Genomic DNA, 14475 nt, shown 5'->3' with positions numbered 1-14475 from the left:
GTTCCTTAGCCTACAGGATCATACATTTTGGAAGGTCATCTGGGTGTTGAGAAGGGAAGGAAGGTGTTGATATGAGTCCATTAAACTCCAAAAGGGAGAAATCTGCATTGTAAGCCCCCTTCCCAAGCAGGCAGATTCCAGTGTTTGAACATCTCGGTAACTAATGAATAAATAGCTGAAACTTGTCAAAATTTATGGGATTTGGAGTATCAAAGGATTTGGCAAATTGGAACGCAGTTATGACAGAACCGTAACGTGGTATTTCCTTACTTAGCCCTTTCCTTGCCCAGCCTCATTTCCTAGATGTGACAGAAGCAGCAGTTCCACAGTGGTGAAGGAAAGCAGCACACAGGAGGAGAAGTAGCAGTGTAGGAGCAACTGCTCCCTGCTCTGTGCTTGAGCCCAAATGGAAATAGTTCCTGGTACAAAGAAAGTGCAAGTTGCAAGGCGTCCTTCTAGACATTTAAGAAACTGTGTCTAAAACTCATCCTGAGGTTGAACAGATTCATACTTCAATTTCCAGCTTTCATCTACAGTATGTGAATGACATATCTAACTTAGTCATTCTTTTCGATTTCTCCATGACTCTACCAATGAAAAGAAAGTCTTGAAATTCTCTGGTGCAATGCACCTTTGTAGAAAGCAGAACTGCAGAAGATGTCTGACTACTGTCACTACAGAAGCATCTGCTTATGCACATGCTTTTCTCAGCGGTACCACCGCTGTATCAATCATCTCCAACTCTGTAACCATGACTAATATAGATATTTTCCTTTTCCCCTCTCCTTTAGAACTTTCTGCCACCAGATTTTCATTCTTCAGGGAAATCATTACAATGCTTCTGTAATTGTGCTGGCTAATTTTTTCAAAAAGAAAATTGTTTTCTCTTGATTTGATTCTGTCTTGTCAGATATTACTTTTACCTGCTTTAAAGATTGTCCTGGTATTTGAAGTTTTTACAACAGTAAATCACTCCATTTCTTAGACTGCATAAAACTTCACAGAATGATGGAGGAATACATCATCTATGTATCCTGGGTCCGAATTATTACATTGCTGAAGACTTCTTTTTGAGCTTTCTCATTTTAGAATAAAATAATTAAATAAAAGCTTCCATCCTTACAAGTTTTTTGGAGACTCCTGTTTTACAGTGAATGGTTTCTTCATTTCAGTCCTGTTCTGAGTAAGAGTCAAGTCTTACAGCGTACCAGCTCTCTCATCTTACTAAATGAACAGGCCTAAAATAAATTAATACCTGATGCTGCCAGGAATAACTTCTGATGAAGTGCAAAACAGCTCGAGGTATCACTAGTTTCTTAACGAACTTGTAGTTCTGTACAGCTGTCATGGGAACCCTTTGTTCCATTTTTCAGTTCTTCTGCAGTCTGTTTTTGTGGGCTTTAAAGTTAGTGAAGGCTATGAAATGTTGCAATCTTTTGTATCATTAGCTCATACTTTCTTCTTGCTCAGTTGAAGGTAGCTTTTGCACCAGGAATTTTTTCACTGCAAATCATTGCTGGTATTTTTTTGACTTGACCTTCATGTTTTTTCTTTCTGCTGTGTATGGACTTGGCTTTCTGTTTTATCTTCTTCATGTCTTTTCAGAGCTTTTATTTCCTCAGTCATTCTTAGCTGTACCCCAGCTAGTATTTGGGAATGAAGAATTCTCTGCTCATACATTTCACTTATGCCTTACTTTCACCTACTGATTCTTCCCTATTTTTCCCTTTCTCAAGGGATAGGATCTAGCTGGTTTATACACAGTCTCCTAAAGCCGGCTTGAAAGAATGCCTGTGCACAATTTTCTGGCATCAACAGTAGTGTGTTTTATTAATGATAGCTTCAAATGTGGTTGGTTTCCCAGCACCGCTTCATCCTTTCCAGGAACTGTTGGATCTCTGCTTTTGCTTCTAATGTAATTCAACAGTATTTTTCTTTCTTTGTACGCTGTTCCACAATGACAGCATACAACTTTCCAATCTCCTTGACAACTCTACTGTAATAGCAATGAGGGGAAACAAAACATTTTATAGATACTAAAGCTACATGCCGCAAAATGTTTTTCTGTGTAGACATTTCCACATGCAGTATAATTCACTGTATGAAAGTAGTAATTACGGTACCTGTCATTCTGATAGTGTTTCATGAGTTCTGTAAACTAATATTATTGATATAATATAGTTAATTAAATAATTGCTTTATTTAATCCTACTCGTAGTGCAGTCATGATGTCTACCCTTAGAAAAAATTGACTAGAGCCTAATGCCTGGCACTGCTTTTACAAGCAAAGCTTCTTTAGGACTCAAAACAACATTGCTATTACCTCTGTTTATACATACTTTCCTTGAGGAAACAGGAAGATGCAAGAAGAAAGGCACTGATCTGCCTTTGGCAGACTAATCCTGGTCTTAGTGTGGTGCAAAGGGCTATCTTTGGGTTTCTGGCCACAGTGCTGTACCAGGAAGGGGATAACATCACTTCAGGAGAAGCAAGCAAGATCTATTGTCAGGGAAGATTTACCATGTCTCTCCTTCTGTATCCAGCCATAGGGCAGGTTCAGAGCAACACATGAAAGACCATGAAGAATGGAGAAAGTTATGACCCTTTCATGCAGTTTTCTTCCCTGCTCCATCTGAACTGGTGTTTTGTATCAGTACAACCTCCCCCAAACATCTCCCCCCCAAGATGGGACTGTGCATGTCCCATCCCAAACCAAACCAAAAGCTTTGTGCTGCACTGTGTGAATATTCCTTGTTGTTTAGTCCAAAGAGGAGTCAATTTTTATGCAAATACTGTACTTGATATGTATAAAAACCCACAATGTTTCTTGGAGACCCAGAAAGACAGTGCAGCAGGACTGCCAGGGGGTAGGCTCTACAATTCCAACATGCTTCAGGATCATCTGTTGTCATGACCCCAGAAATGCTGTGTGTGATCTTATCTGCGATGGCACATCTGAAATGAGTTTTAGGATATACAATTATTTGAAAAAGATCCTTTCTCATTTCCTGCTAGAGTTAGTGTTGTGACTTCCAAACTAATAGACTCTCTGTTTCCTCTTATCAATGTAAAGCTGGCAGATGTTAAGTTATCAAGGTATTTGTGGTGGGTGGACCCTGGCTGGTTGTGAGATCCTGACCCAACTGCTCACTCTCTCCCCTTCTTCAACAGGACAGGGAAAGAAAATCAGAGGGGAAAGCTCATGGGTCAAGATGAAGACAGGGAGATCACTTACCAATTACTGTCAATGGGCAAAACAGACTTGACTTGGAGAAAATTAATTTATTGCCAGTTAAAATAGAGTAGAATGGTGAGAAACAAAGACAAAAACTAAAACACCTTCCCCCCAGCCACTGTTTTTCCTAGGCTCAACTTCTCTCCTTCATTCCCAACTCCTCTGCCTCCTCTCCCCCTTCCCCCCACAAGCAGTGCAAGGGATGGGGAGTGGGGGTTGTGGTCAACCCATTACAGTTCTTCTCTGCTGCTCCTTCCTCCTCACACATTTCCCCTGCTTCAGCACAGGTCCTTCCGCAGGCTGCAGTTCCTTCAGGAAATATCCATCTGCTCCAGCATGGGGTCTTCCACAGGCTGCAGGCGAAATACCTGCTCTGGTGTGGCCCTCTCCACAAGCAGCAGCGGAATCTCTGCTACCGCACTTGGAGCACCTCCTCCCCTTCTCCTTCGCTGACCTCGGCTCTCGCAGGGCTGTTTCTCACTCTTCTTTCCTCACTGCCTGTGTAGTTGTTGTGGTTTAACCCCAACCGGCAACGAAGTGCCACGCAGCCACTTGCTCACTTCCCACGGTGCGATGGGGGAGAGAATTGGGAGGGTAAAAGTGAGAAAACTCATGGGTTGATATAAAGACAGTTTAATAGGGAAAGCAAAAGTTGTGCACACAAGCAAAACAAAACCAGGAATTCATTCAGTACATCACCTGCCTGCTGGTGGGCTCGGCCATCTCCAGGAAAGCAGGGCTCGATCACGTGTAATGGTTATTTGGGAAGACAAATGCCATCACTCCGAATGTCCCCCCACCCCTTCCTTCTTCTTCCCCCAGCTTTATATACTGAGCATGATGTCATATGGTATGGAATATCCCTGTGGCCAGTTTGTGTCAGCTGTCCTGGCTGTGTCCCCTCCCAGCTTCCCGTGGACCCCCAGCCTGCTCGCTGGCAGGGCAGCATGAAGAGCTGAACAATACTTGACTGCTTAGCAACAGCTGAAAACATCAGTACGTTATCAAAATTTTTTCATCCCAGATCCAAAACATAGTCTCATACTAGCTTTTGTGAAGAAAATTAATTCTATCCCAGCTGAAACCAGGACAGTAGTGTTTTTTGCCCGTTCTTAAATTTGTTTTCCCTGTGGCACCACCATCTTGGCTAAGGGGCTCAGCTGTGCCCTGCAGTAGGTCTGTTGGAGATGGCTGGACCTGGTTGTGTCCAGAATAGGGAAGCCTGAACCTCTCCTCACAGACACCTCCATTGTAACTCCCCATTACCAACACCTTGACACCTACATCCAATATTTGACATAAAAGAGCTAACAAGACCAAAGACTGGTGGTCAATGTGTTCATTGACTCTTTTGATAGAGTGACATACCTGACAGACTAAAATAACAAAATTGTAAGAAAATGGAAGAAGCCTGACCCAGTCAGTTATAATACAAAACAATTAAACTATTAAAATACTGAGGAGTAAGATAATATAAAGAGAATACTTACATCAAACATAGAGGAAGGAGAGTAAGGAAAAATAAAATCTCATACATTTACTGCACAGACTGCTGTGTTTGCTGTCAATTTTACTGATGATGTGTATGAAGCACTTACTGAACAAAACTAAAGAAAAAACTAGGAACCTAATAAAAAGGATAGTACTCCTAAAAGAAACTAAAAGTACCTAATATCCTGAAAAGCAAAAAGAAATTTTATTACAGCGTAATAAACCTCAGGATGGTCCAACTATTGTTTACAATAGATTCAAGAAAGAAATGGAGGACATAGGAAAATTTACTGTATTAGTGAAGGTTACCCCTTTTAGCTGAGGTCTTAGCATGGAAATCCAAGGCTACACCCCTGCAAGCATATAAGAGAAGATAAAAGACAGTTTTATATCTTTTGCAGAGGAACAACCAGTTTGAGTGACAATGGAAGTATAATTAGCCCAAAGTTAGATGTAATGTAGAGTGACTACGGCTCAAGTAAGAGTTTGCTTCTACACAAAGACAAATGGATACATGCTTTGGTAAGCAATGACACATGTATCTTAAAAAGAAAACAGTGGTTGCACAGATTTATCTAAATTGTTCTTGACTTTTAAAATGGGTAGGTACAAAGAGCAGCCTAGATGGGATCAACCTTTAGCTTAGAAAGACAGTATGCTCTTTCCCTTTCTCCCTCCATTTGCCCCGATTTTGCCGATATTTCTGGTCAAGTATGAATACTGGTATGGCCAAGCAACCCAGCCTGCATACTGCTTGGTTCAATGGGCTGGGATAATCGCCAAAACCAACATGCCTTGTCAACCTGCGTATGCTCCTTCCACCATTTTGTCTGTTGCCAGCTTAGTCATGCCTGATGTTTGCTTGGCTCTGCTCCCTCTTCTGTCATCTGTCAGTGGTTCTCATCTGGCTAAAAAGTGCAATTTCTTATGCTGTCTCTTCACGGTTTTTCCTCTTATTCTTATCTTTCCTCCTTTGCCCATCATGGCACAGGCAGAAAGTAACCCAAACAGACCTAGTTCTTTCCGTCAACATACTCTGACCAGTTCAGATAGGTGAACCTATGTCAGAAACAAAGTTCATTCAGCCTAGAATCTCCCAAGATGTCATATCCACTCCCTGAGGACAGATACGAGAGACATGTGTGGGTCTAAGCACTGCTTGCAAATACCCTAATCTCACCCCTCAGTTCCCCTACCTACCTTGTCTGTTCCAAGGTCTGGTGGTGTGGAAATGATTTTTTTATTCCAATTCAGGTTACTCAGAAACAGAAGCTCCACCAGAGGGGTCCGCTCTGGGGAGTTGGCTTGGATAGGAATAACAGACAGATCTCCTGCTGACTGCATCTCTGCAACAATTGTTGTGTGCGTGTCTCAAGCCAAGTGGGTACTTGCTTCTGGCACCATTAAAGACAGTTTGTAGAGAATATTACTGTATAAACCGGCTGTCCACTGCTTTCCTGCTGATCTCACTTCTGTGCTGGGGTATGCTGCAAAATGCTCTTGCAGAAGCCTTGCTCATCAAGACCTCATGTAGAAAAGTAACATGCTGCAGGTTATGATCTGCCAAAGCTGAAGATGGTGGCATGGGATCATATGGTAGAGAAGGTTCACCAAGGAAGGGGCTTGCCACATTGCCACTAGATTTGTGTATGCAGCTAGTAGTAATGTTAAAATATATGTAAAGGGGTGGGGTATAGTCTTGGAAGGTTGTCTGGCCTTTAGGTGACTTCAAGTATCTCTTTGGCCTGGAATAAACTTAGTTTGGAAGAACTAAGGATGTCTGGAGTAATTTTTCATTGTCTTAACTCAGAGGTAAGTATCAGACAAGATCTTTGCCACCCTGCTTTGGACCAGCTTTGGTGCAATGACCAAATAGCTGAAAAATTTAAAACATTCTACAGGCAAAAAATAGAGGCCAGAGGAAAGTGTGTATGCTTTCAAGAGTGTTGGAGCATACTGTTTTGTGAAGGAGGCATCTGTGAGGATATGGATTACTCCACAGTATTTTATTGTTTGAGTTGCCTGGGAATTTTTGCATACCACACTCAATCTTGATTTGGAGTCTGACCTGGTAGAACAGAGGCCAGTTTTGCTATAGTACAGTGTCTGAGCCAAAGGAAGAGGAACACTGTTAATTTAGGAAAATCCTTTGAGCAGTTTGGCTGGAGAACCTTGTTTTGGTTTGTTTCTTTAATTGTCTTGCAGGTTGTTTTAAAACTTGGACCCTAGGTAGTTCCAGGTGTGGCTTCCAGATAAATTCTTAGCTTTATGGGCCCTGCCAATCTCTGCAATATTTTTTTTCCTGGTGACCTTTGGTGAGACAAGACCGGCCATGCAAGTCTAGATCCGAAGCTGTACTCCAAGGGAAATGTGCTCCCAGAACCTAGATGGAAGAAAGGTCCTGTTCTGTGAAGCATTCAAACAGCCTGAAGCCTTGTGGACTGGTGCTTGTCGCCTTGGTCTGTATGACTGCTGGGGCCTAAAGATCTGGTCAGAAAAGATGGCAGTTGAAAAATAATCATCTGTCCATTCAGTTTCCTATGATTTCCATTTGCTGTCAGGTGCTGGACACCAATGCAGCCGTCCCTGTACTAGGTTATATACTACATTGTTGGTACGTGTTACAAAAAGCGAGGTGACAGCAAGAACAATAAGAAATCTTCATAGAGGCTTATGAAGACTCATGGGATGAGTCTTATGGGTTAGAAGCCTCACTGAACATGCACTGTGGGTGTAACTGCATCAATTGGTCTGAAGATGTCAATAAGGCTTTACAGAATAGACAAAGGCAAGATGCTCCATTTCTGAAACCCCGCTGCAGCAGTGCTAAGAGGCTACCTGATAGAGCGGTGCAGGTGAGATTACTGAAGCCCTGTCATTAATGAGATTGGAACTTGGTGAGTCGTGTTATCAGTAAGTGAAATGAATCCAGCGAAGACTTTGCAAATCCTTGGCAGATTAGCCTTGAAATCCAGCAAGTGAGGAGGCCTCCCTCAGAGATGCAGAAAGAGAGGGAGCTGACAACAGAAAAAGCAAAAAAGCCTTAGAAGGGAGAAAACAGAGAGAGGGAAAAAAACATGCAATAGGAGGAATAGGGATATTTTAAAAAATAAAAGAAAGGATTCATCAACAAAGGGGAATATTTGCATATAAGAGCAAAAAGGAAATAGAGGAGAACATGAAAATATACGGATAATTTTCAGATAGTTATCTTCCCCTGTTGGGCTTTTAAGAATTACTTTCAAACCGTTAGAAGTACATGTAAACACACCTAGAAATTAAGGTAAGCATCTAGCTCTTCATACAAAAAACATTCACAGATTTGAATTGATTTTTGTCTTGCAGATCCACAAAGACTCACCCTGGGCCAGTTGTACATTTAAGTGACAGCCCAAGAGATGAAGGAAAAGTGAGTACAACTAGATGGAATAAAACATTGCAATATTTCATAGCCTTTATTTGCCTTGGTAGCTCGCTCTTCTTGCTTACTCACTAGTTTTATCATCTGCTTTCTTTATATATTTGCAAGGTCACACTTACTATTTTACAGTTTTTATGAAAAAAATTATCTTTGTACAATTTTAGTGAGTAAAAATCTATGATACAGACAACATACTGTACCTTGAAACCTATAGCAAATCAAAATTGCTCTTGATTAAATAAACTTGAATTTTGCTCAAGTAAGAATTGACTAAAAACTGTATCATGACTTCAGCACTTGGATAAACATGTTATTATGATGGCATTATAGTAAGATAATAAGTCTTTTCTTATGCAAGAACACTAATGATACTAACCCATGTTTGGAACTTGCTGCTGTTTGTGAACAGAGTTGAGTATAGCAAAGAGCTGTCAACAGGTGGAAGCAAAACACATAGTCAGAGCATTAGGGTCATGATTGGTAACATCAGGAGCCAAAATCTGAGCTGGCTCTATTTGTATGGTAGCTTTTCCAAAATGAAATTTGGTTGCCAAAATACCAGTTTTGTTTGAGCTTTTTTTTTTTTATGTGTTGCTACTGAATTTCTGAGCATTTTGCCTGTGGAGAAGGGGCATTTAACTATCTCATAATTTTTGATCACTTTTGCTAGTTACATTTCAGTGTTTATTTCTAAAGGACTGTATCTTACAAATGTTGTATTTATTTGACAGTGTGCCTCATGTAACAGCTGATGGTTATTGGAAACTAGCAGCAGTTTGAATTTCTGATACTGATATGGGGGATATTATGCTAAAATTCATATGGGTACCTGGAAAAACACTGATGACTACATCTGAATTTCATTTGCATTATCCATCCTTGGACTTATCCATTGTGCAAGATGAACTATGTGCAAATGATGCATTTGCCAGGTAGCCCTCCCAAGACATTAGATTGCATCTCTAAGTCTTTTTGGAAGAATCACAATAGATCAAGCAATTCAGAATACAGCAAATAAAATAATTAAATGCTGTGAAATGTAGTGTTTTAGCCTCAAACCAGAAGCCATCAGGAAATGCTATTTCATAGAATCATAGAACATTTGGGTTTGGAAGGGGCCCTTAAAGGTCATCTAGTCCAACCCCCTGCAATGACCAGGGACATCTTCAACTAGATCAGGTTGCTCAGAGCCCCGTCCAACCTGGCCTGGAATGTTTCCCGGGATGGGGCATCTACCACCTGTCTGGGCAACCTGTGCCAGTCTTTCACCATCCTCATGTGAAGAATTTCTTGCTTATATCTAGTCTAAATCTACCCTCTTTTAGTTTAAAACTGTTACCCCTTGTCCTATCGCAACAGGCCCTGTTAAAAAGTCTGTCCCCACCTTTCCTGTAAGCCCCCTTTAAGTACTGAAAGGCTACAATGAGGTCTCCCCAGAGCCTTCTCTTCTCCAGGCTGAACAAGTCCAAATCTTTCAGCCTGTCCTCACAGGAGAGGTGTTCCATCCCTCTGACCATTTTTGGGGCCCTCCTCTGGGCCCGCTCTAACAGGTCCATGTCTTTCCTGTGCTGAGGGCTCCAAAGCTGGATACAGGACTCCAGGTGGGGTTTCACCAGAGCAGAGGGGCAGAATCACCTCCCTTGACCTGCTGGCCACGCTGCTTTGGATGCAGCTCAGGCTACAGCTGGCCTTCTGGGCTGTGAGCGCATGTTGCCAGCTCACGTCCAGCTTTTCATCCACCAGGATGCCCAAGTACTTCTTGGCTGCTCTCAATCCCTTCATCCCCCAGCCTGTATTGATACCAGAAGTTGCCCCAACTCAGGTGCAGGACCCTGCACTTGGTCTTGTTGAACCTCATGAGGTTCACATGAGCCCATTCCTTGAGCTTGTCCAGGTACCTCTGGATGGCATCCTGTCCCTCAGGTGTGTCAACCACACCACTCAGCTTGGTGTCATCTGCAAACATGCTGAGGGTGCACTTGATCCCACTGTCTGTGTCATTGATGAAGATATTAAACAGTACTGGTCCCAGTACGGACCCCTGAGGGACACCACTAGTTACCAATCTCCACTGGGACATTGAGCCATTGACCACTACCCTCTGGATGCAACCATGCAACCAATTCCTCATCCACTCATCAAATCCATATCTCTCCAATGTAGAGAGGAGGATGTTGTGGGGGACCATGTCACAGGCCTTACAGAAGTCCAGATAGATGACATCAGTAGCTCTTCCCTTGTCCACTGGTGTGGTCACTCCATCATAGAAGGCTACCAGCTTGATCAGGCAGGACTTGCCCTTGGTGAAGCCATGCTGGCTGCCTCCAGTGACCTCCCTGCCCTCCATGTGGCTCAGCATAGCTTCTAGGAGGATCCATTCCATGATCTCCCCAGGCACAGGAGTGAGGCTGACAGGTTGGTAGTTCCCAGGGTCCTCCTTGCTACCCTTTTTAAAAGTGGGTGCAATGTTTCCCTTTTTCCAGTCGCCAGGGACTTCACCTGACTGCTGTGACTTTTCAAACATCATGGAAAGTGCCTTGGCTACATCAGCCAATTCCCTCAGGACTCTGGAATACATCTTGTCAGGTCCCATAGACTTGTGCATGTTCAGGTTCCTCAGGTGGTCTCAAACCTGATCTTCTCTTACCATGGGAGGGACTTTTCTTCTGTCCCCGTCTTGCAGTCCATCCCCTTGAGATGTACGGGAAGAGAGATTGCCAGTGAAGACTGAAGCAAAGAAGTCGTTGAGTACCTCAGCCTTCTCCTCATCCATTGTTACCAGTCTGCCAGTCTTGCTCATCACAGGGGGTACGCTTTCTTTGACTTTCCTTTTCTGGCTGACATACCTGTAGAAGCCCTTCTTATTATTCTTGCATCCCTTGCCAAGTTCAGCTCCAGCTGTGCCTTGGCCTTCCCGACCCCATCCCTACACAACCAGGCAACATCCCTGTACTCTTCCCAGGATATCTCTTTAACTACCTATGGCAAAATACCTGATAAAAATAAAGGTTTATTGATGAGGCATAACTCTTGTTCACTGGCCACAACAGAAGCTGTTGATGACCTGCCTAAAGCACATAGTGTAGGGAAAAAGGATTTGATACTAAAAGAAAAAATGGTCTTGTGAGTGAACACCTCTTACAGGAATGTCATGGACCGTGTCCAGTCAGAAACCTAAAATATTTTTACTTCAGCAGAAAGAGGGAAGGTGAAAAGGTCTCAGGAAAGAGACTTAAAGGAGAGCTTGCTTGGAAATAAAATTGCTTGTTGTTCACAGTTACTAGCATACTGACAACAACAGCAGCAGCAAATCAGATGGATCCCTATGAAAAACAAACATTGGAAATTTATGGAGAGAAAGAGTAGAACATGCAAGCCATACTAAAACCTTCCAAGTGCAGCTGTTTATATCATTGATAGATTGAGAGTGATGGAAAGAACAAATTGGTGCTAACAAAATACTTGCAGATTTGCAAAATGTGGAATTGATAGTGTTTGATGTTTGCAGGAAGATACAAGTAAAGGTACATGCAGATGTAAGAGAAGATTCAAGCACTAAATCAAAAGACATAGCTCCAGATTAAAAAATCCAAAAGTAGAGAAAAAAATTAAACTAAGTTTTTCAACTAAGTCTCATTAAACTTTGGTTGAAAGAATGAAGGAGAAAACAATCTTTTTTCAGAATGGGGCCAAAATGAAAAGAAAAAAGACTTTTGGGACTTTTTCTGTTCAGCATAGTCATAAACAACATAGAAAAGAGAGTAAACAGTGATGTGATCGCTTTTGCTGGATTTTAGGAGGCTGAGAAACTCAGCAGTAAAATGGTAGGTTAAATACTGTGATTTGTAAGTATTCAGTGTAAATGATGGGGAGTGATTGCGGGGGGGTATTTCTGGCTTTACATATAAAACAATGGGTCTGAGCTGATTATTACTGTTTGGTACCAAGAGCTTAGAGTGATGATTGATAGTTCAGCAAAAATGTCAGCTCAATGCTCAGTAGTGACCAATAAAGAAAATAAAAATTAGGCATTATCTGGAGAAGAATAGAGGACAAAACAAGGCTATTACATAAATGCATGGTTGACTTGCCTGCTGAATACTGGGTATAATTTTTGTCCTTCTGTCTCAGAAGAATATAATTGTGCTAAAACAAATTCAGAAAAGGGGCAAGGTTTGCTATATGAGACACAAGTCAGACAGGACAATTCATTGTGGAGAAGAGCTGATTGTGATTCTGAGTTTGAAAATCACAATTGTTATGAAGAGATTGGAAACAGTTAATAGTCTTTTTCAGTACAAAACCTGAAAGGATATCAAGTGAAGCTGACAAAAGTCAGATTCCAAACAAGCCAGTTAAGTACATCTTCAAATGTACAATGGGTAGAAGCTATAATTTTTTTTCCAAATGGTGCTGTGGGTGCTGAAAATATATATTGGTCACAAGGGAGACTAGAAAAGTTAACACAAGAGAAACCAATTTGAGGGTTACTGAAGATGTTTGCTGAATTTTCCTAAAATGTTCTTAAAGATGAAGTTAAATGGAGTCATGTCCAGTTGAGAAGTTGGCTATCTGTGAGTGAGACAATTACTTAGGCTGAAAGCACATGTAAGAATATAAGTACTTGTCCTCCTCGCATATTGTTCTTTAGTATTTGCTCTTGGCCATTTAAGTACGAGATACTGTGATATGTAGACCTTTTGTTTAATTTAGTAGAGCTGTTCTTGGGTAATAGAACAAGACAGTTCTACATACTCTCCTTAGCTCCTCAGCTTCAAGTTAACCAAAGACCACCAAGAGGTGGTGGGAGAAATCAGACTCTCCGCATCGTTTCATGGGGGGCAGCACATAAAAGTATTGTCTGCATATGCTTCAGGAATTAAATACTGGGTGGAAATCAGTCATAATCATTGCTCAAAATACAGATATTTTTGTACTCTACAAGTACAAGGTATTGTACTCTGCAAGGGTCCAGTGGAATATCCTTCTCTGGGGTATCACAAAGTTATTTACAGATCTGGGCATGTTTCACTGAAGTAAATCAGTAGCATTCTTCTATGGGCACTGAGTGGTTGAGAGTCCTAAAACACAGACGACACTTTTGAAATCAGGACAATCATAAGATCTCTTTTTGAAAACCAGAGAAATTTGTTCGCTAACTGTATATTCATCTTTTTAAAATTCTTTAATTCCTAAAAGCTCCAGTTTGTATCAGTGACTGATGACCAGTTTTTCTGTGCCAAAAGAGTGAATGTAATTCCAGAAGACTTCTGCCATTCAAAATTTTTCCAAAGTGCCCTCCAGGCAAACTATCAAGGCAGACTTTGGAGACAGTCTCTTTTATGAATCTAGCAAGCTGTGGCTGGAAACAGATGACAAAGAATTTAGGCATTTAATGTGTCACTGGAGAAAAAATTGGGGACCTAGGGATTAAAGTTCATGAAATATAACTGTGTCTGCCAAATCAATGAATAAGTGTACATTAGGAACAGACTGATGTGCAGAGACATTTGTAGATGGCAGATCTGTAACAAACATGATTTTTCTTCCTGATGCAGGAGAAGGCGTAGACTGCAATGATCTGCAGTTTTCCAGCAACTGGAGAAAGCTTAATAGGAAAAGGTTTAACGTTATTAACGATTAGCTGGTGGACTAAACTTCCTATCTCTGAGTCTCTGTTCTGAGATCTAACAACACCTAAACACAGTGTGCATTTGGCAAACTTGGGTTTTTTCTCCCAGATGTTTCGTGCTACCAGGACACGGAAGGGGCTGGCTGGCATGTACCAGGATGCAATTACTTGATTGTAAAGGATAATCCTCCCTAAAACACCATCATCAAAAGCATTTCATGAAGAAGGGTTTAAGTCAAAATGTGGAGCAACTCCACTAGACAAGGAAGATCTTGCTAGGACTCCTCCATCCTTCAAATTCTGCCCAGCCTTCTGCATGTTTCTTAATCTAATTAAGCATGAGTAATTAAACAAGGTGCCAGGAAACACAAGCTGAAGAGAAATCTTTGGGTTTTTTCCTTCCTGGACTCTTTTTACACATATTCTTCTTTGTCTGTTTTCTCCTCCAATTGCATCTATGGATGTTTTATTTTTTACCTCCATTACAGACAGAGAGCTTGTCTTATAGATGTCTCAAGTGCTCACCATGGCCAAGAGGAGCGTGAATGTTTGAGTGTCCTATGGTTCAGACAGGTCAGAGTTCAGAGCATCATAAATATATTGGCATGAGACTAATCGTATTCACCCAGTTGGAATTCTGACCTTAGTGTCATACCGCAGTACTAGTAGTTAAGCAGCATGGCTACATTCTGAGCA

At 41.5% G+C, this 14475-nt stretch overlaps 1 protein-coding gene across 2 annotated transcripts in view; it reads left to right on the top strand.

Annotated features, from left to right (window-relative positions):
- The window catches only part of STXBP5L (syntaxin binding protein 5L), a gene marked incomplete at its 3' end in the record, with an annotated part of 212603 nt that overhangs the window by 105154 nt on the left and 92974 nt on the right, over positions 1-14475 (top strand). For both annotated transcript variants that reach the window (XM_082013863.1, XM_082013862.1), the window contains exon 6: positions 8072-8135. In XM_082013863.1, the coding sequence (XP_081869989.1) occupies positions 8072-8135 (64 nt within the window). The remainder of the gene's footprint in view (positions 1-8071; positions 8136-14475) is intronic.

This window comes from Phaethon aethereus (assembly GCF_964289735.1).
Source record: "Phaethon aethereus genome assembly, chromosome: 1".
NCBI classification, from domain to species: Eukaryota; Metazoa; Chordata; class Aves; order Phaethontiformes; family Phaethontidae; genus Phaethon; species Phaethon aethereus.
This window is presented reverse-complemented; position numbering and strand designations above follow the sequence as displayed.